A 23,186-nucleotide genomic window follows, 5' to 3' on the forward strand; every position below is an offset into this window, starting at 1 on the left:
TGAAAATTTTGACTCAATTGGTCATGGAACTTGCAAGAGGAGAATATTAATAATGAAAGATAAAACGCAATTGTTGCGCAATTTTGTGTGCTTTCAGATTCCTACCAAAAAGCTCCAGGCCCGAAATTGTTTAATATTTGAGTGAGAAATTGCCCCATTCATGTTAAGAATGAGTTGTTAATATGGCCATAATGATTTGTATTGTGACGGCTCACTTTGCTTAAAAGAGCAATTAGGATTGATACACAGTTGTGAAATTTGCGCGGGTCTTTTAAAAACAGCTCTGGTCAAGTAAAGTTTTTTGGCCAACAATTACCTGCAGTCTTGTGGATTTTACCTGAAATTCGAGCCCTGATTGAGCGGCGTGTACTTAGTGCAAAGATGTATCAGAATAATGCATTTAGGCAATACATTATTTAGGCTCAATATTACGACCGTAGGGCTATGATGATGGGAAAAAGGTGTAGGCTACTACCGCCGCCATCTTTTATCTTTGATATGAACCCAGTTGCAAGGTAATGCCAGGCAAAAGAAGTACACAAGTACATGAGATTAAAATGTCTTGGGGTGAAAAATTATCCAAACAAAATACCTTCAAACAGAATTCATTCTCGAAATAGTTTACTATCAACAGCTGCAGTGCTTCTCACCAAGTAAGTTTTTATATTCATTAAGTTTTGGAGAAATACTCCAAAAACTAATGACCATAAAAAGCAATATAAACCCCTACTTTTTTGATTAAAAAAACATCTGTACTTCTCTTGTAGATTTTGTATTGAACATGTTCACCTGTTTCTCAGGTGAACCATAAAATTAGCGAGTACGCTACGCTTTAGGATCATTGTTGGACACAACTTGCTCTTTAAAGGCAAAGTGTACATTTTGCATTTTAGAACCAATCAAATGTTTTAACCCTATTTTGTTGATGAATACAATAAAACTAATAATGTGTGCAAAATCCATTTCTCATTTCAAAAGATGGTTGCGTTTTTGAGGTACATGTATCACCGAAAATCCAGGGTGAATGTATTTGTCCACGCAGGAAGAATAATCCCTTAATATTTAGGAATACACAATAACATTATTGACAGTAAGGCTTCTCTGATTCAAAATTTTCGGGCATAAAAATTGATGTATTTTTCCATAACCACATTACATTGGAAGTTGAATATTTCTAGAAATGCTGAGCGATATACAATCAAAAGCTCCTGTTGGCTTCTAACCATTGGTTTTTATTGTCAATCATTTTAAGATTTATAGGCCTACCTTCCCTTTAAAAGGAACTGAAAAAGAGAAGTACTTAGTAATAGCATAGAGCAAGGAACAGTGTGCAAACCTTCTAATGGGTCAATGGTCAAATTTGGAACATTCATCTTTTTATCGAAAGGACCATTGTTTGACCTTTTGCTGACCTCCCCATCAGATCATCAGGACTATAGTCTTGTCTCAAAGTGTTCTTTGGACGGTTCCCCAGGGATGTTCTTGAATGCTGGAGTACCACCCACTGAGACTCTGAGAGTTGTTGGGGCCAGCTGGGACAGTCCCCTACAAAGGCTACATGAATAATGCAAGAACAGTCTTTCACTAGAAAGATACAACTTGGTTTTGGGTTGTTTGATTAACTTGACAGTGATTGTCAAATGTAGCATGGAGGACGATGCATAAAGAATAACAAATTGGAATTGTGAAATGGTTGGTAGTTCCCTTTTCGTTGCATGGTCCAGTTTTCGCCTGCAGATCAAACAAATCTCTGAACGAATTTGTACAGATTATGCTGCTATAATAAGAAAAGCAGAAAATCTTTGCCACAGACAACGCACCAAAATGCAACATTTAAAAAATGTTTGAACATGGCTTCTTTCCATCATCTCCTTGGCATTCTGTCCTTCTTTCTCTCTTCTTTCCTTCTTTCTCTCTTCTTTCCTTCTTTCTCTCTTCTTTCCTTCTTTCTCTCTTCTGACTAACTTCTTACCCTGTTACATTTTCCATTCAGTGCATTATTTACACAGCGTCAAACTGCTGTCTTTATATAAATCCTTGTATACTGTTCATTTCATTTACCATATATAACCCAAAGCGACTTGTTTCCACCATGTGTTTTTCCCCCAAGAAAAAACAAGAAGAACAATATTGAATATTAGTAACATGTTCGCTTATAAAAACAAATCTTAAAGATGCCCCGTTTCCAACTCATGATTCTAGAACACTTTCGGGCGACGTCTGCTCCTATAACACAGGACAGAACATCATCTGTCAGAACATCTAATGAAATCAGCCGGCAGGCACCAAATCTCGTACTTGCCAAAATAACATGAATAATATTTGGCTGTCGTAGAATCAATAACCGGGCGCTGGAAAGGTCACCAGGGGTCAGCCCAGCAGATGTCAAAAAGTTGCGCTTTGTTTTGTTGGAGATGATTTCACCCGGAATTGCCTCACGGGGCCAGTAGGAAGAGGAGCAGGTTTTTGTTTTGTTTTGTGATGTTGACTCGATAAACATCTTGTTGAAAGTGTTTACTTTTTAGAACTGAGGAGGAAATGATGCAGCTGGAAGTTTGTGGTTTGATGGCTTAAGATGTTATATTTATTTTGCCGTGCCTGACTAATAATAACAACATACATTTTGTAGGTAAAGTTTTTAATTTTTTGTGATACATAATTTTGGGGGTTTTAGGGATTTAAAACAAAAATGTTTCCCAAAATTTGTTTGACGTTTAATAAATATTTTGACTTAAGTTCAAGTACATGATAAGTAATAAGAAATGATTAAAAATTGATTGAAATTGGTTTTAATCTCTGTATTGATGATGTATGTATACAAATTCTCCAGAGAAATATATCCGTCCGACGTTCCATCAGAAGTTGAGAAAATAGCAATTGAAGACTGCCACAAATCACTATCCTATTTTGGTTGCCACTACCAAATGTATTATACAAAAAATATTTGTAGTTTCAGAAAATTTCTCCAGATTCCAAGACCCAGCCTTAGTCTTAACTTTCCAATGGCTATTTTAATAGTTTGACCCGATGGTAAAACTGTAAAGGTGGACGATTTCTATAAATTTTGTTTTACCAACTTCAAATTTACAGCTAGCAAGGTCATTTCTGGCAGTGCAGTGAGGTGACGAGGGAGCAATATTACAAAACATTGATTTTCTGTGAACTCAACCAGAATATTCATTGAAAACTTAATCTGTGATAATGCACATTATGTTGCTATATTGTTGAAATGTGATAAAAAAGCGACAGTGCACATCGTGAAAAAGAAATCCACTTGACATCACTCCTTACAACAAAACGCCATAATAAGTATAAATCAGTTCTATTTATTATTACTATTATGTTTTATTTTTCTGTGACAAAGCATGTGTAAAGCTACATGTACATGTAATAGTTTCAAAATAAAATAACTTGTTTCTTGAGAATTTGTACAAACTATACAGGTAAAAGTCACGTGAAGAAGTTGGGTGGTTTGACATGGAAAATACAAATTTTGAGCTACATAAATTTGTGTATTGCATAAGGGTCGCAGAACTGGGTTAACCCAGAGACCACATTATTGTCATAGTTACGCTCTGCACACCCACTGCATCAAAGAATCACCAAATGCAGTGCGCGTACACAGCTGACCCCAGACATTCAAATCAGTTCCTGAAGACACCCTCGCCCCCACAATCACAACGCGCAAGTGTCACAAAAAATTGTCTTCAATCAATATGAACCCAACGTCAGACGCTGTTCTGTCTCACCCACAAGCGCCAGCTTGATTAAAACAAGGCCAGCTGTTCGCCAACCCCCCCCCCCCTTCCAACACAAACACATCCTAGAGACGAACAAGCAGTCTAATCCTGGTCAGTTCTTCAATTTCACTGAGGCAGTTAAAGACACTGGACACCTTCAGCTAAATGTCAAAGACCAGTATTCTCCCTGTCTATCTCAACATACATCATCAAGTCTATTAACTTTTTGACTCAATTGGTCATCAAAGTTGCAAGAAAATAATGAAAAGAACAAATACCCTTGTCGCACAAATTTGTATGCTTTTTTTTACATGTTTGCCTAATACAAGGCTTCATACCTGAAGTCTTTTAATATTTGAGTGAGAAGTTACCTCTTTATCAAAAACTATTTTACTTTAGTGGCAGCTGTTCCTCAAAATGTTTTATACTAACAGCTCTCCATTGCTCGTTACCAATTAAGTTTTTATGCTAACAATTATATTGAGTAATAATCAAAAGTGTCCAGTGCCTTTAAAAAACAGAAAAACGTAGAGAGAGGGAGAAAGAGAGAGAGAGAGAAAATTGACAAATGTCCGAGATCTGAGGAAAGCTGAAAGAGCTGATGACTAGCGATGAGGGCCCGGAGACGTAAAACCCAGCTGTGTAAACAGAGCATACTGTAGAGTCATTGGCAAACCATTGGAGAGCCGCTAGGCTTCTTTTGGCTCACTCTGCAAGATGACTGAATATGATGAACTGTGTATAAATTTCCTCCTCTGTAACACTAAATGAAGATTGAAGATTGTGAATTTGTGTATTGAGGAGTACATGTTTTGGTTTCTGCTGTTGCGGGGCAAGTTGCGTATATTTTTATATTGGGCAGCAATTGTTTGACTTGTTCTGTGTTTGAAACCTGACGCTTCCTTCCTAGAAGTATCAGATATTTATTACAGATATTTGTTTTTAATAAACCAATGTCATGTATGGTGTAATATTTTGTTACATTGTAATTTGAGAAAATGGAACATGTCTCAACATGTACAATAATGTAAGAATTCTGCGGTGACATTCATTTTTTTCCATGAGAACGAGCCATTGGTTGCTTTTGTAACCTCACCTACTCAAAAAAAAACCAAATGCACACATTTAAAAAAACACCTATTTGATTGGCTGAGAAGAATAAATTATTCGCTTGTAAATCCTTGTTTTGTTTCTTGCGCCAATTTCTGACTTTATGGTCATTGTGAGATCCCCTTTGTACATGTTATATAATATACAGTTGTACAAGAGTGTCAACAAGCTGAGAAGATAAAATTTTTACTCGGAAAACATTGTTTTGTTTCTTGAGACACACTACAGATCATTGTGCAGACACTCTCCCTCCCCACCCTCACCACATCAAGTCATCCATCATGTCCATGATAAGGAAGTGTCATCTAGGGCAATGTAATCTAAGACTCTTCCATCATCAATCGGGATTATGAGATTGAAAATTTAACATGAAAATGCCGTAAGATGAATTATTAGACTTCAACTATCCATGACTGCGCCTCCTTCAGGCTCCGCTTGTAAGTAGGTCTTACTGATTCTACAGTTGTTTTTAAATTGTGATTTATGAGTAAGTATTTTACAAGAAGAGTTACAACATTAGCTAGAGTTAGGTTACCTAACTTACATAATGTAGGACTAGCCTTTATTTTTTAATAACCCCAAACTAAAGTAGTCATAAGTTAGGATTGTCTTTATGAAAACGATCCTAGGTTTCTAAGTATTATAAGGATTTTCAAATCTCTTTGAGGCTTTCTATGTTACTCGCCAAAAGGGAGAAAGAAATGCATGTAGTAATTTTTTGGTCTAAATCTGTAGTTCTTCACAAAGTCAGTAACTGACCTTAAAGGGACACGTTGCCTTGGATCGGTCGAGTTGGTCAATGAAAAGCGTTTGAAATCGTATGTATAAGTTTGGAATGATGTTTCAAAAGTAGAATATAATGATCCACACAAACATGCCTCAAAATTAAGTGGTTTTCCTTCTGTTTTGTGAACTAACACGGTCGGCCATTTTATGGAGTCAAAACTTGACTCCACAAAATTGCGTGCCGTGTTAGTTCATAACGTATTTAAATGAAACACATGCAATTTCAAGGCATTTTTGTGTGGATCATTATATTCTACTTTTAAAACATCTCTCTAACCATGTGTATTTTATTACAAACTATGTCAAACGCTTTTCAGAGACCAACTTGACTGATCCAAGGCAACGTGTCCCTTAAATTTGCTAAATTGTAATATCTGATAGGTTTAAGGGGGACTTTGAAAACGACAGGGGCTCAAAAATAAATCAACAAATCAGCAACATCCAGTTGTACATTTGTTAGGGCCTATGTATTTATACAGGAATGAATGGCCTTTGAAATATCACTTTGAAACCTGGTTAACTACATGCAGTGATTTCCTGAGTTATGATTCATAATTCATTATCATAGGACACTGGAAGTCTCAAGCGCTCTGGCATTCATCTCTGGTAATCAAACCATCAATTTAACATCGCTCGTTTCAAATGATGAGTCTCGCTGCCGGGGAGAAGGGGGGGGGGGGTTTGGAAAGGATGGTACGCTACATGTAGACTCAAAAAGAGGTTCATCAGAGATTCTTGTCGTTTCCTCGACAGTACGAGGAGGACTGTACCGGATACCGAGGCCATCTGGTGTTGTGAAATCTATCACTCAGTACGCCGGGCGCCACCTGCTCTCCGGCCGACCGCTCTGGAATTGATTGAGGGGGGATAACCACGTGGGGAAATGGTGTAGTGTTACATAAAAAGGGGGAACTTATGCTGCGCGGAATATAACAACGCAGACCCTAGATGCTGATGTTCATGAGGGGTTTTCTCCAATGAGAAAAATATAATAATAGGTCCCGGTGCAATCACTGCATTCGTGTTCATAAAATTCACACACACGTTTTTGGTGTGTTTTGCAAAGGAATTTGTTACGAAAAGAAACGGAGGTTCGATAAATACACAAATTTTGCTGGGGACTAGTATTATTATTGGATGGGGCCATCGTTGATGAAGTGAAAACTTCAGGCATGATGGCAGGTTTCCAAACTGTTCATGTTTTGAGGCTATATAATTAGTTGAGTTGGCATTTTGACTGTGTTATTATTCCGTGAAGATACTCTTTATCATTAGCTGTGTCTCAGATCAATGCACAGTGAACAATATTTTGAATTAGTCTGGGCAAAATATTTGGAGTTCTGAGCAGGCCCCCCTAAAGCACCACTGTCTCCATGCCCCCTGGCCATTGCCTTGGTGCCCTAGTAGGAAATAAAGCTTATAGTGTGCCCTTTACCAAGAAGAAAATGCCCTGGTGCAATTGCCTTTTTTTAAAACGAAGGATACAATCCTTACACATTCCACATCTGTAGTCTGTATGTAGTAAGAGTTGCGAGATCATCTGGTCTCTGCTAATAAGATCACGTACGATGGATGAACACTCTCGATCAACCTCTTTAGAGTGAAATATTAATAAGGTCATGCTTCAGAGCACACAGCTTGAAATGTGCGAAGGAAAGATGTGATTAAAATCAGTGACTTCTTAAACTCCAATGACCGCTTTGCTTGTCATCATCACCAACTTGCTTGTAAGTCTGTGTCCAAGATGGTGGATTTGGCTATGCCTGTGGTATGGGTGTTTCTTAGGGCATCCCATGCTAAAGTAGTCAAGTCTGTCCCCAGCCAGTATGGCTCATTTGGCCGGTGTTTATATCAAGTTTCCTTGACATGAAATAACTGAGAATATTTGTATTCTCCCTGGGTGATAGGATGCCGAGTCCAGTACAATTCAAACCACAGTTTCTGTTTTCATGAAGGGACAAAACTATCATCAAAACTTGGGAGGATGGTTGCACATCTAACAAAGAAGGGAGTCAGAGAGCACATGTCAAAAATAGTTGAGATCTTCCCTCTGATTTAAAGGCAGTGGACACTATTGGTTATTACTCATAGTAGTTATTAGCATAAAACCTTACTTGATAGCGAGTAATGGGGAGAGGTTGATAGTATAAAACATTGTGAAAAACCGCTCCCTCTGAAGTGAAGTAGTTTTCAAGAAAGAAGTAATTTTCCGCGAGTTTGATTTCGAGACCTCAGAATTAGAATTTGAGGTCTCGAAATCAAGCATCTGAAAGCGCACAACTTAGTGTGACAAGGGTGTTTTTTCTATTATTATCTGGCAACCTCGACGACCAAATGAGCTCAAATTTTCACAGGTTTGTTATTTTGTGCATATGTTGAGATACACTGGTTTTTGACTATTACCAATAGTGTCCAGTGCCTCTAAGGGTATACGGTTTTTGCATGGGGGGCAAGTTGTGTACAGTGTTTTTGATTTTTAAATTGGGCAGCAATTGTTTGATTTGTTCTATGTTTGAAACTTGATGCTTCCTTCTAGTGGAAGTATCACACCTTTATAACAGAAATTAGTTTGTAATAAACCAACATTTTTGTCATGTATGGTGTGATATTTTGTTACACTGTCATTTTAGAAAACGGAACATGTCCAATAAGTTGAGAATTCTGCGGTGAAACTTGATGCTTCCTTAAGCAAAGCTGAGAAATTGCAAGGTAGAAACCTTAAAACCATATAATTGTAAGTCTTTCATTTAAAGGTAAGAAAACATACTTCAGATGACAATAATACAAAGTTATTAGAAACCATTTAATGAGGCTGTAGGAAACAGCTGGCTCATCTACTGTCCAGACATCAGGCACCAGTCCCTGTCAGGGCCAGACCATGTCATGTTTACATGCTTCAAATCTCCTTGAAACAAGGTCACACATACCTCCCAATGAGAGATTAGTCTTGGTGTGAGACTGGCACTGATCATTAGTCTGGTTGGTGTACATGAAGAAGGCCTTTTTACAACAGGCTTTTCATCAGAAATAGTCTTGAACAGAGACTAGACTCAGACACATCTGTGGCATTGTTTTACTCTCTGGGGAATTGTAGTCTACATTCCCAAACATTATTATCATCAGCTGTTTTTGCAAAATGTATCCATTCTAACAATAGAGGGCAGTGTAGTAGTTAATATTTTTTATTCAGTTGATTTTTTACCAATTCTGTGCTTTGCATCAGTTTTCAACCTAAGAGGGCAGTATGATTTTGGGCGATATCTGGCATTTACTGCACATCACTCTGACACCACTCTAGGTAGGCAGTGGTGATGTGTTCAGATGTCTGTAATTCAGCAATGCAGTCATAAATTGGAGACAAACTCTTTTAGTCCCCTACCAAGATACTATTTCCGGTGCAACCAACAATCTGTGTCCAATTTCATAAAGCCTGTAAGTACAAAAACTTGCTTAGCACAAACAAAAGTTTGCTTAGCAAAATAGTTTGCCAGCCAGAATACCATACAGTCAAGCACCCTGGTCATGTCTTGCTTTGCCAAGAAATTTGCTCAGCATAACTTTCTTTTTAGCAGCTTTATGAAATTGGGCCATGTTTAGTCGACTCTAACTTTGTGGAAGTTGGAGTGTAGGCGAATACAATGTCATCCATGGGTTGGTGGAAGATTCCCATTCAATCGCTAAGAATGGTTCCACGTGCTGCCCTCTATTGAGTGATAGAAACCACTAACAATGCTTTGGTAAGCACCTTGAATGAAGACTAGTATCATCTTTGTTCCTCTGGATTGATAAGGGACCCCCAGAGTCCACCACAGTGTGTTTATTTATCTCCTTCTCACCCATTACCCATAAATGGGCCTATCAGCTGGTAGGGGTTACCCCATGGGCCATTTATTGCCCAATTTAGCCTGGCTGGGCTGACAGGGGGAACACTCTAGGGATACTTTGGGTTGGTGATTGATTCTTTAGAGAGGGGTGATAATCTGATAAATCAGGGCCAGGTATTGAGGGGATCATTGGATGGGAATGTAAACAGAGTCTCAAGTGGCCTGCTGAGGTCACACACGGTGGGTCCAGTAAACCTGTCAGAACATCTTTAAATGGGCATTCTGTTGCTGCCTTTTTAAAGGCAGTGGACACTATTGGTAATGACTCAAAATAATTATTTGCATAAAACCTTACTTTTGTTAACGAGTAATGGGGAGCTGTTGATAGTATAAAACATTGTGAGATATGGTTCCCTCTGAAGTAAAATAGTTTTTGAGAAAGAAGTAATTTTTCCACGAATTTGATATCGAGACCTCAGAATTAGATTTTGAGGTCTCGAAATCAAGCGTCTGAAAGCACACAACTTAGTGTGACAAGGAGGTTTTTTCTTTTTATTATCTCGCAACTTCGATGAAATTTTCACTGGCTTGTTATTTTATGCATATATGTTGAGATACACCAATTGAGAAGACCGGTCTTTGGTAACTACCAATAGTGTCCAGTGTCTTTAAGAACAACTACCAAGGGTTTGAAGGTACCTGTGCCTACCCAGTTGGCCTAGGGATTAAAAAAAAAGACTCATGTTAAAAAGGGTTTTGTACCTTTTGTAGATCAATGAATCCTACTCGATGTTTATGAAGATGTATACAATACAATTGACCTAGGTAAAAGTTTGGGCTTCATTGGGCCGTGTAAAAAGAGAAACATGTTTAGCATCCGGGTTTCTCAAAAAAAGGAAGGAGGAGGGGCTTTTTATTTTTAATTTTTATTTCAAGATGGCCGCCATTCTTTTTAAAATGTCAAATATCTATTGTTTTTTTCTACTGCCCAAACACACAATACATAAATGAAACTTTTTGGACAAGACATTCAGATTGTTTTAGCTGAGATTTTCATAAAAATGGGCGGCCTCTAAAAAGGAAGTGGGCGGGGACACTAAATAAGTTTTTTTTTCACTCGGCCTTGAAGAAAATCACAGAGTAATGTATTCAGGAGAGTTGCTACATAAGTCAGTCTCATAATTCATCAGTTTCAAAAACCGTGATTTTTTTTAAAAGGCACATTAAAGCGCTTTGAGAGACCGGCGGATAAAACATTTCATGAAAATTAGTAGCAATCTTTACTATTGTTTTTATTATATATATTTATTGACCAAACCAACAGCGGACGAGCCGCCAATTACAGGAAAGGATTATTCACAGATTAAAAATATTCATATAGACTTAAATATAATATGTATTTGTCATTGATAACTGTTTCATATAAACTCAATAGAGGGCGGTAGAGTAACACTGAATACTTTTGTACGTGGTGATGTAAAATCACATTATCAACTGACAATAGATTAGGCAAATAGTTTGTGGTTGTAATTTGTGATCGATTGTTTTAAGTTCACACAGAGGATGTTGAGTTGAATTGAATTGAAAAACAGCAGATTTATTTTGTTGCAATTCTAAAACATTGACAAAATGTTGTTATGCACCGTTATATAGGACTTGTTAGGGACGTAAAGTATCTGTACGTCTATAATATACTATAAGAGATTTTAAATTTGCATCGGGGATAAAGAATATAAATTTTGGTTTTACCCATACACCGATGTGTGTTAGCACTGTATACTCAGTACTTTCCCGAGTCCTGTGAAAAAATATCACAGGCGTGTTACTCGGTGAGATACTCTATATGTACTGTTTTTAAAAGGGCAAGGGCACCAAGTTCTCCTTGGTTAAGGGCACCAAGTTCTCCTTGGTTAAGGGCACCCTATATGGAAATTGTTAATTTCTACGTGAGCATTTTAAGGGCAGCAAGGCAATAACCAGGAGGCACTGAGGCAATCGCCTTTGTGGCCTTCGTGTGAAGTATCGGGCCTGAATCTAGGTTGTGTGAGAACTATATTGACAATCACAACATCTAAACATTTTTCTTTCGTTCCTGATACCGAGTCAAACATACAACGATTGAAACTAATTCTTCATGTCGATATTGATCAGAAAGTTCTTTTCCCCTTTTACTCTGTTTTTATACACCATAATGAATCTGAAACTGGTAGGCTTTAAGTTTTGATATGACTTTCAAAACCACCAACAGAAAGTTTTCTTTTGGTCATGGGAAGGAATGGTTCTCAAATGAAAACAAAAACAAAAAACTTTTGCTTAGCAGAATTTAGGGTAGGCTAGGTTAGTGTTATTGTTGTTATAGGTTTCTGGTAATATAACCAAGAATGCCTCTAAAGTGAACATCACCACGGTAGTTCACAAGCCTGAGGAAACCTGTAAAGAAGGGTGCTTGCATGTTAACCAGAAACACTTGGGTTAACCCCTCGGCCAACAGCCTAACTTGAACATTTTTTTTTTTTTTTTTTTTATATTTCAAAAGTTTAAAAGGCATACTTACTAGGGATTTGATTATAGCATGTCCTTTCTCAGCCTCTTTTTTTTGTTTACACCGATACTCTGTTTTTATGGCAAATCAACTTACTCTCTAAATGTAAAAGAGTAAAAATCACCACTCTTCTCGAAAAGGAGTTGTCCCTCATATGGCTCTTTAAAAAGAGTGGTGGTTATTTCACTCTTTTAGAGGGGCTTCACTCCAGGACAGAGTGGAAAATCACTCAGATGCAAAAAAAGATGCAAACTTCAATCTCAAAGAGTGGAAGACCACTCGAAAAGGAGTTGTCCCTCATATGGCTCTTCAGAGGTTCACTCTTTTGCATTTAGAGAGAACTTCTGTGCTTACTTTTCTCAGTTTGGCGTTTTTCGACCCTGTCCCAGGTATAACTGGCCTAGGTTATTTTATGTGCACAACCAATCAAAGTAATGGACCGCATTTGTTCACCTTTTACTTCTTTACATTGAGAATAAGGAACAAGATGCAGGCTCTTAAACAAAACTGGAAAAAAAATTGAGCAATGTTGCTCAAATACTGGAAGCAGACAAAAAGTCTTTTTTTACCATTAATGAGGTCCCTGGGAAGTCCCAGACACTCTTATTGGCTGCACGTATTCTCTTCATTGCCTTCGAATCATGACTTACCACGTACCGCAGTAATTGTATGTAGGGCGTAAGACTTCAAATGGCGAACTCATAATTACTGACCAGACATTCTCATATGCAGACCATGGAGATATGGTTAAAAATAAATTGTGTCAGTGCAAGCAAAAACCAGACGAAACTCAGTTTTTGCAAAAAAAGCTTGCATAAAAATGCTGCAAGGAAAAACATTGTATCTCGGGTTGAAAGTAAAAACGTCAGGACACTAACTATGTTTCTTTGTGCATACTGGGTTTACATGACTATTGCAAATGAAATTCAGCACTCGTGATTTGTGGGGCCTGGAATTGCTATTTCCTAGAATTTTTTGACCTTTTGAATGGATCCTTTGGAGTATTTGTGCTTGTGTGAATTTTAAGTTAAAAATAATCACATTTTATGTTTTTAATTAATTATCAATTCCGTGTTTCAAGTTTCAATTTATTCCTCTCATTACATAAAAAAAGAAGGCTGATAGTGATACTGATGTTTTTAAAAGCTTTTTTTAGTTGCTTTTTTTGCTGTCATTTCCTTGATTTTAGTCTCATTTCTGTCCTGTTTAGTTTGGTTTTCTTAGGGCTTTTTGTTTCACAAAGTTGAATAAATATGCCATAGAAAAACATTGAATAAAAATATTTTTTCGAAGGGGATTTTGTCTGGTTTACTGAACTAGTGAGAAGTCACATTGTGGCAGCTTATTTTTGTTAAGCAGAAAATTGCTTTAAGCAATAAGCTGTTTCAGCATGCAGCTGTATTTGCTTAAGCAGCAAAAAGTGTTAACATTATTTCTGATGAGCGAAAATAAGCAGTATTTTTTTGTGCTTAATAGCAAGTTTTTATGCTTACGGCTTTATGAAATTAGACCCTGACCCCTCGAAAACCCCCCCATACATGTTGGTAAAATTACGGTAAATGGTTGAACAAACACCCTGTGACCGACTTCTTTTAAAATTACATTGTTTATGTTAAGTGTCCGAGTTTTCTCTCACGCGATTCTGTATTTACAAAAGCTAGCGTTTGACACATATAGTGGGAGTTACTGTTTAATAAAAACAATGTAAGTTTTGACAAACAAGTGCTTTGTTTCAAAATTCTTTTGATTTTTTTTACTGGATATATTAACTTTAATAACCTGAAACCAAAACCGAAAAAGGACAGGAAAAAAAGGAAAAAAGAAAAAAGTTTCACTTTTTACAGGTGAAACTTTTTGTTATAATATTTCTTTTAAACTTTGTAATTTTTGTAAAGAAACGTTTCAAGTTAGTCTCATAACAATTACTTCTAATTTCAAAGGAAGACTCAAACTTTGGGGGCAGAAATAAGTGTTATTTTAACACCATGGAGAAAAGACTCTGCTTCAGTTAAAGACAATGGACACTATTGGTAATTACTAAAAATAATTTTTAGCATAAAAACTTACTTGGTAACGAGTAATGGGGAGAGGTTGATAGTATAAAACATTGTGAGAAACGGCTCCCTCTGAAGTAACGTAGTTTTCAAGAAAGAAGTAATTTTTGACGAATTTGATTTCGAGACCTGAGATAGAGAACTTGAGGTCTCGAAATCAAGCATCAGAAAGCACATAAATTTGTGTGACAAGGGTGTTTTTTCTCGATTGAGCTGAAATTTGCACAGGTTTGTTATTTTATGCATATGTTGAGATACACCAAGGCAGAAGAATGGTTTACCAATAGTGTCCAGTGTCTCTTAAAAAACCACAAAGAATTCCAACTGCAATTTTGTTTGATAATGTAGCATTTAATAACAATATTGGTTCAGTTGGTAGAGGGTCGATGATGATAATCCTGAGGTTGCAGGTTCGATTCCCACTCTAGTTAGTCTTTCTTTGTTCATCCCAAAATAACTTACAATTTGTTAGAATGAGCAAAGGACCCAGTAAACGACTGTTTGGAGTTTGGGTTATTACCACGTTAATTTCATTGCAAAATACTTTCAAAACTCCAAAGCAAAATAAAATATCAAATGCAATCTGAACCAATATTGGAAAAACAGTTCGCATCCGGAAAAACTGGACAAATTGGATGTCTAACTACAAAGGATAATTGCAGTAAAAAAAAACCTTAGATGCAATCTGTCAATCACCTTGGCAAAAACCTTGGCATAATGATCTAGGCTTGTTTTTGTATCAGCTACTGACATGAATAGTCTCATTGGTAACATTGCTCTAGAATTGCAAAGGTTGTGGGTTCGAATCCCACCCAAGTAATATACCTGTTTTATGTTTACCTTGCTTTTAAAGCGCAAGGTTGACACAATGAAAAGAACCATTTTAATGTAAGAAACCTTGATACTTGATGTGAACCTCGAGCCCCTTTAATCATCATATTCCACATCAGGCGTTTTTTGGTCTGCAGTATAAAATTATGTGTGTATTGTGTATGTGGAGCACATGCCCTTGAAATTAGAGAATTTGTTCATGTAGATAAAAGAGGTCCATAAATGTCAACGGTCTAGAAGCGCTTCGTCTGGGATAGGGAAACTCCCCTTACATCCTGAGACCACTAGCAACCATAAAAGCAAAACCGAAACACGTAACCAGCATGTAATTTATGAAGTTGTTTGGTTTTAGAAAGAAAAAAATTTAATTTCAGTTTTGTCGGAAATTCCTGTGTGAGATTTTTTTGGTTCTGCCTTTATGCGACTGGATTGTGAGTGTTGTCAGGAGGATGAAAACAACGTAGCGTGCGAATGATTTTGTCTCAGTTTGCAGTCACGATCTGGTGAGGAAGGGATTGAGGTTTAAGGACTGTCGAAACAACAAGTGTCGTCGGGGTCTTATTTTTGCATCTTGAATCTTGTAATGTTTTTAAGGTATTGTTGACCTATGGATTTGTATTATAAGACACAAGGTATGTTGATTTTTATTTCTATTTGATGTTTTTGAAACTTGGATTCATTGCTGCTTATTTATTTATATATTTATTTATTTATTTATTTAATTTTAGGATAAAAACTCCCAATTTATTTGAGCTGGTAATCTATTTCTGCTTAGCAAGATTCATCCGTGCTTAGCACGTTTTCACGCTAACAGGCTTGATGTATCTCAAGTGCAAAGTTCCCTTCTTTCAAGCTACCGGACTCTCTTGTGCATGTAATTGCACAAAGAAATTGTTAGCTAACCAAATGTCGCCACGAAAAAAAAATAATTATGCTCAAACTAAGTGTGACCCAGAAGCTTGAATTAGTCTGTTAAAATTGTTTTTCTCAAAATGTTTATAAATGCATTCTAACATAATAATCTAGATTTTGTACATATCTTTAAACTTGAAACTATGAAATTGTTTTCTTCAGTGCACTGGTTCTGATCAGACAAAGCAGATTTAGGGATGGGTGGGGGGGGGGGGGTGGGGAGGGGGGAATTATGTCTGAATTTATCTATTTTTAAAAACCTTTTATCCCGTGCTAGTTCAAGTTTCATATTCATTAAGAGGCAGGGTTGTAGCACACAAATTTTTTTAATGCAAAATATCGCTTTACAAATCTACGTGCTTGTGGGAAAAGGTCAGAATGTACATGTACGTTACATGGAATCTTGGATGGTACGAGGTTACCACTTTGGAATCAAGAATTGTCACTGTTATTGGCAATATCTTTTGATTTAAAGGTAGGGTCATAGATTAGTTTTGTCAATGAAAATGCCGATTTATAGAAAACATTTTGAAGAAAGATAAATAATGTGAAAGTATCAGCTGAATACAGTGTCTACTAGCTTAGAAGACAGTAAAAAACAGTCATCCGCAGTATTTTCAGAAGAATGTTGAATCGATCCGTGTTTAGTAAGCTGACGGAGGGTACCAACCAGGGCCCAATTTCATAGCACTGCTAAGCACAAAAATTTGCTTAGCATGAAATTTCTTCCTTGATGAAAACAGGACTACCAACCAAATTTCCGTGTGACACTCAGGATAAGCAAACAACAGCTGAATACGAGTAACAAGCAATATGCAACAAATATAAATTTGGTTGGTAATTCTGTTTTTATCAAAGAAGAAATTCCATGCTAAGCAAATTTGTGTGCTTAGCGGCTCTATGAAATTGGGCCCAGATCTCTGGCTGCAGCAATCATTGAAGGGACACAACCCTTAGAAGTCTGAGAAACGAATCATGCATGAATGGTTTCTCAGGTTCAGATGTTTTGGGGTGAAAAATAATCCAAAAGATTTAACTTCCTGGTGAATCTTTTCTAAAAAACGTTTTTACTATCAACACCTCTCACCTAGTCAGTTGTTATGGCTTCAATTTGTGACCCTCTCTTAAAGCCATTGGACCCTTTCGGTACAGAAAAAAAAAGAGTTCACAGATATACAAATAATTTACAGGGTTTACAGAAGGTAATGGTGACAGACTTCTCTTGAAATATTAGCCCATGAAATGCTTTACTTTTTGAGAAAACGGCAAAATAATATAAATTCTTGTTAGTGAGAATTACAGATTTTTTTTAAACACATGCCATGACACGGCGAAACGCGCGGAAACAAGAGTGGGTTTTCCCGTTATTTTCTCCCGAATCCGATGACCTATTGAGCCTAAATTTTCACAGGTTTGTTGTTTTATATATAAGTTGTGATTCACGAAGTGTAGGACTTGGACAATACTGTTTACCGAAAGTGTATAATAGCTTTAAGGAACATTACAGAATTGGTTTTGCAAGCAAAAAAGTTGCTGGCAGTGTACGCACTTTATGTAATCCACCATATACATAAACAGACAAACCTGTAGATGATCGAGATCAATCGGCCATCTGGGTCAGTTGCATTGCATCGATGACACTCTTTTGATCCTTTTCTTTGTATAAACTTTTTTTTTTTTTTTTTTTTTTTTTTTGAGGGGGGGGGGGGTTCTTTTCCTCTCCAGCGCCTCGGATCAGTTCTGTAGTTAGATGGCGCTATATAAATGCTTATTATCATATTAAACAAAAAAGAATAAAATGCTCACTGAGCGAAAAACTCCAAACACAAAATTAGATTATTTGTGTCTCATCAAATATGAAATTTCAGACAGAAATATTTCTAGGGATTTTTCTACTATCATCATCATTAGACCGTGTAAGTTTTATGTAAATCTGTGATCTTCACGTTTTTTTTGTTTCTTACAAATTCTGTAGCGTTCCTTTAAGGAAATGAAGCGCATGGTCGGGGCACTTCAGTGATACTTTGTTAATGGAACAATTTTTCCCTTCATAAGAGGAGTGAGGTAAACTAACACTGAAATTGCAAGGAAATTTGCATCGTGTAGCCATGCATTCATGTAGGGGTACATTATCCGCAGAATATTACAATGGGGCTTCTAAAAAAAGAATTGCAATATGGCATTTGTATTATCCCTGACACTGTGAACTTTAGATACTTTTTCATCAAGGGGTGTGTTTAGAGGGGGGGGGGGAGGGAGGAGGTTCTGGGTCGTTGAGAAACGCGATGATGTAAAACCGGACGGGAATTTTGACAATAGGCCGTGAATCATCAACTGTGTCTAACTCCCTTTTCATTTTGAAACTTTTTATTGTAATAAAATGAAGTTATCCCACAGTGAGGTGTAACCTTCTGAGGGAAAAACAAATTTATTGACACTCTCTCAAGTATTAGTAAGCCATCCAAAATGATTGATATTTTGAAAACTCATCGGGACTATGAAGTTGATTATAATTTTGAAAAAACACTCCGCGTCAGATTGTTCCTGAGTATAAGGACATAGTATAATGGTTGATTTTTATGAGCAGTGTTTTCATTGTACAGTTCGGAGTGGATAATCTTTGTGCTCATACAGCAAGTGAACGCCTTACCTGCGTACTTCATGTGTTTTGGTTTCTGTTCGTCCATCTGTGAAGTGCAGAGTTATGTGATAGTTTACAAGTTCTTTCAGTCAGCTCAGTTGCAAGATCACTTTGCCCACAACTTTTTCGGTGTGGATTGACAACTTTCTATCTGCAGTTTGGCAACTTTTTCTGTGGAACATTCGAGGAGAGGATCCAACATTCTGAAAATGTGCTTTTGAAGGAAATGATTTTATCAACTGGTTTGAATGAATGAATGAATGAATGACGAAAATCATGAAACGACCTCAATCAATTATTAGCTCTGGATTTTGATTCATCAGAAAATTTAGAAACAAAGAAATTACTCCGTAACTCTGTCTTCAAGGGAACACTAGGGAATTGTGCTGCTGCCCACGGCTGTTTTGTGTGGCCTTTCTGTGTTTAAACTTGTCCGATAAACTTCATGAGTTATCACCAGCATAGGATGGATCCGTATGGAAACAGGCTCCGGCAGTATGGAATGTACCAGCAGCAGTCTAGGAACCTTCGCAACCTGCTCTGGAGAAGGGTATGTTTTCAAATTCACCTGGGCCTAATTTCATAAAGCTGTTAAGCAGAAAATACTGCTTAGATAATTTCTTTGCTTAGCAACAAATTAGTGGGGCACCAATCGCAACAATGTAAACTTTTTGGAATGTTGGCTTGTTACTTACTTTTTTCTAAGCAAGTTTTTTCTGTGCTTAGCAATTTTTTCTGATTACAGGCTTTCTGAAATTGGCCCCTGGGACCAACTCCATGGCTCTGCTTACCATAAGGCATAAAAAAATGTTATGTTGGCGTAACCCGACCTACCCTAAAAATACGGCCGACCCTGGATATTTTTTTTTTTTTTCAAGGGAAGAAATTTAATGATTAAAATCTATTAAAGACATAAATTAAAATAAATGTCATCAAGAGTTTAAAAGCATACTATTTGTTGTGTGTAGCATTGTTTTCTTTTGTTATCGTGTATACTACCGGCTTAAACAATTAGAAAACTATACATTTTCGTTGCTGGGAGAAAAAGAAAAAAAAGAAGAAAAAAAAAGCGCAAAACAGGCGGGCCCGTAACGCCAACATAACTTCTTTTTTTTATGCCTAAGCAAAGAATCAGAGCTTATGGAAGTAGGAAATTCTGTGCCTACATCAAGTGTATATCACAGGTTAGCAGGGAATTTGTGCATGTGTGCGTTCGTACTCCATGTTATAGGCATTCTTTGCTTACATATCTAGCGCAGAAATCTTGCACTTGCAAAGTAAGTGGTGAATTGGTGATTGTATGCATTCAGCAGTAAGCGGTAAGCAGAGCCATGACATTGGGCTCTGATTGATTTTGCTAGCCAAGGCTGTGAAAGTGTTGGTGGAGGTGCCAAATAGGCACTTATTTAAGCGTGTTGGTGATACCATCATGCTGTCATGTGATAAACCATCTACGTGTAGTCTTACAAGTGTGCTGGTTTATGCTCGCATTGACCAATGTTGGTCGGTTGATGGCGCAAGCAACCTGCACACATAATAAGAGCGGATTGTTCATCACTTAACAGCAAGCATATCACCTGCACACTGATCAGACTGTATGCCTGTAAAGCACCTCCAGCGATCACTTACATAGAGTAGTGGCTAGTTTAAGTCTTTTTTTCATCCATAATAATATACCTGAAGATTTTGAAAGAGTTGTTTTCAAAAAATTGTCAATGATCTTGTTTTAGTATTTGAACCAAGGCCTTGGTGCCCCTTGAAATGTTTCAATAGAAACTTAACTGATGTCCTCATATCAGACACAGCAATTCAATGTGGTTATCTCTGGTTTTGCTTTAGGAATGGCAGGGTTTCTACTTTTGTTTTTGTGTGACTGCAGCGATCAAAAGTGGGGTCAGAGCTGGATCAAGCACCAGTGTAAACACAACGAAAGATCTTGATCTGTGGTCGTGGTGAAAATGCCGAATCTCGATCCACATTTCCGGATTGAGTGTATGCATAATGCGCAACGGTGCAGTGCTTGCTTTGCATGCATTTGCTGCCCATCCTAGGTACATGTAACCAATGTGTTTGGCTCCATGTCCCATTTCACAGGGTATGGCAAAAGAAAAAATGAATAGTTTCGCTTCAGAATGCCAAGCCATTATTGGTTGGGTCAGGATTTGAACCCCCTTTTTGATACCCTCGAAACATGATGTACTTAAGACTGCACTCATCCGTGATGCTCCCTCCAGAAAAAAACAAACCATAAAACCTTTGACAGATGTTAACTGTTATAATTTTGAAAATTTCATTCAGTCACTTTTTCTTGATTATTGTATACATTTTTTGTACTTGTAAAGCACCCTTAAAGCCATTGGACCCTTTCGGTACAGAAAAAAAAAAAAAAAAATTACAAATTACTTACAGGGTTTACAGAAGGTAGTGGTGAAAGACTTCTCTTGAAATATTAGTCCATGAAATGCTTTACTTTTTGAGAAACAGTAAAACGATATCAATTCTCGATAGCGAGAATTAAGGATTTATTTTAAACACATGTCATGACACGGCGAAACGTGCGGATACAAGGATGAGTTTTCCCGATGAACGATTGAGCCGTAATTTCCACAGGTTTGTTATTTGATATAGAAGTTGTGATACACGAAGTGTGGGCCTTGGAAAATACTGTTTACCGAAAGGGTCCAATGGCTTTAAGTAAGTTTCGACAAGGTGTTTACTGAATACAATCTACTGCACAGGATACAGTTGACAACGTTTTGCCCTTTATAACCGAAACATTAGGTTGGCCTGGAGCCAATTTGATTTCTTTTGATTGTCATGTGGTTATATCAACGATTGATGATGATGTTATAAAGCTATTATTGTAGTTCACAAAAGTGTTCTATAGAACACAAACTAGTTCCCTATATGGGCGTCATCTTTATGGGCAACTTGGCTTTGAGCATTGTCACACAGTCCAATTTCATGCCTGTATTTTTTATTTTTTTTATTTGTTATGCAATTCACCCAAAACAAGGCTAAAAGCCACTCTAGGTTAAGGGCTACAAGGAAGAAAACGTAGACATGCAGAAACTCAGTGGAGCTGCAGGTAGGAATTGACATTCCTCTTAAAAGATGGAAGATCATAGGATGAAGGGAAACATGCACCAGGCAAGGAGTTCCAAAGAGATGCAGTACGAGGGAAAAAAGCTACTGTTTGCTTCGTTTTTGAAAAGACAAGGGTACCAAGGCATTATCTCCTTGGTAAAAGGCACGCTCTGAGGAAATTAAAAAATTGTACTTAAAGCATTTCAAGGGCACCAAGGCAATGACTGGGGGGCATGGAGGTAATTGCCTTTAGTGCCTTCATGAAGTATCAGGCCGTCTTGTCTCGGCTGCCAAGTGGTTCAACCACCAATTGCGCAGGGAATTTGATAACAATCCTGCAAGTGTCATGACCGAGATTTGAACCCACACTAGAAACTGAGTTATCAAGCGGTATGTTGGCGATCTCCCTATTACATCAATTTATTAATTGTATTATCAATTTTTGAGCAATCTCACCCCTAAACAAAGTTGATTGACATTAATTTGGCTTGCTCATTCGGGTTCACAATGCAATGTTTTTCAACTTTTCTACCCGGTACTGCACTCTGCAGTGTTCCTTGCATGTGGAATTCCCAGAACATCCTTGTAAAAAGTAAGACCTGACATTACTGAAACTAAAACATAATCACTGTTAAAGACAGTGGACACTATTGGTAATTATAACACCCCTTACAAGTATTCTGCCTGCTCATTGGTTTAGAGCGCGTCACATGACATGTCTTAGTTTTGCTAGACGACGGCCGTGTGATAGTGCGTCGATTTGCCGTGCACTAGTCCGAAGACTAGCACACGGCGTGCAGTACCCAGACGTCCGTTGCGTGTACGAGGATGATAAATTAATAGTCTGTAACCATTTCGGATTGCACGACACTCTACATGCAGCACAGTAAAAGTTTTTGCAATCTGTATTCGCATCATCCGTGGATTGTAGTATTCAGGTCTGCAACTTAATTTTAATAGTACAGTATTTAGAAATGTTTGGGGTGTTATAAAACAAATAGTAAATGTGCAAACCAAAACTGGTATCTCAATTGCTTCTATCAAAACAAGAAATCACTTTAGTTCCTCATAAATTAAGATTAAACGTGTTGTTTTATTGGACTGAGTCACAGCAAACATCAACTGCTCGACTTCAAGTCTAAACACATTGCCTCCTGAAAAAACAAGTTTCCCTTAAAGTGTACTGGCGCCCTCTGTTGCTTAAAGTTAGCCAATGTTATTATTTTGTTTTACTACTGCAGTAATTCTCTCTGTGAGCAAAGCAAACAGCTACCTTTACCATCATATCATTCAGCAGTATGAATTTGTTAATAAAATCATTTATCTTAACCCAATCAATTATACATGTCCATGCACACCTGCTTTGTGTAACACCTGTTTGCCATCTGATCAACATCTCATCACAGACTGATCATCATTGGCTATAGAGAGAGCCTCATCGTTGATGGAGAAGTGTTCATGACTAAAGAGCTAACCCTCCAAACCGATGATTGAGTTAGAAATTAGTCTGACGCTAATTATACAAAGTGTTGTGTGCCAACCATGACCCAATTTCCTAAAGCTGTTAAGCAGAAAAGACTGCTTGACAACTTTCTTTGCTAAGCAAAATCGAGTTAGGCAACAGTCGTAACAGTGTAAACGTAACGTATTTTTTGCTGG

General features: G+C 37.4%; 1 protein-coding gene across 4 annotated transcripts in view; it reads left to right on the top strand.

Moving 5' to 3' along the window:
- The window catches only part of LOC139934558 (uncharacterized), a 142,494-nt gene that overhangs the window by 13,720 nt on the left and 105,588 nt on the right, over nt 1–23,186 (top strand). The window contains exon 1 of one of the 4 annotated variants that reach the window (XM_071928824.1): nt 18,923–18,990. The exons of the other annotated variants lie outside the window; for them this stretch is intronic. Coding sequence (XP_071784925.1) covers nt 18,943–18,990 — 48 coding nt within the window. The 5' untranslated portion in view covers nt 18,923–18,942. Of the gene's footprint in view, nt 1–18,922; nt 18,991–23,186 lie in introns of those variants that run through there. 4 annotated transcript variants of the gene reach the window in all.

This window comes from Asterias amurensis, chromosome 3 (assembly GCF_032118995.1).
Source record: "Asterias amurensis chromosome 3, ASM3211899v1".
In the NCBI taxonomy this organism is placed as follows: domain Eukaryota; kingdom Metazoa; phylum Echinodermata; class Asteroidea; order Forcipulatida; family Asteriidae; genus Asterias; species Asterias amurensis.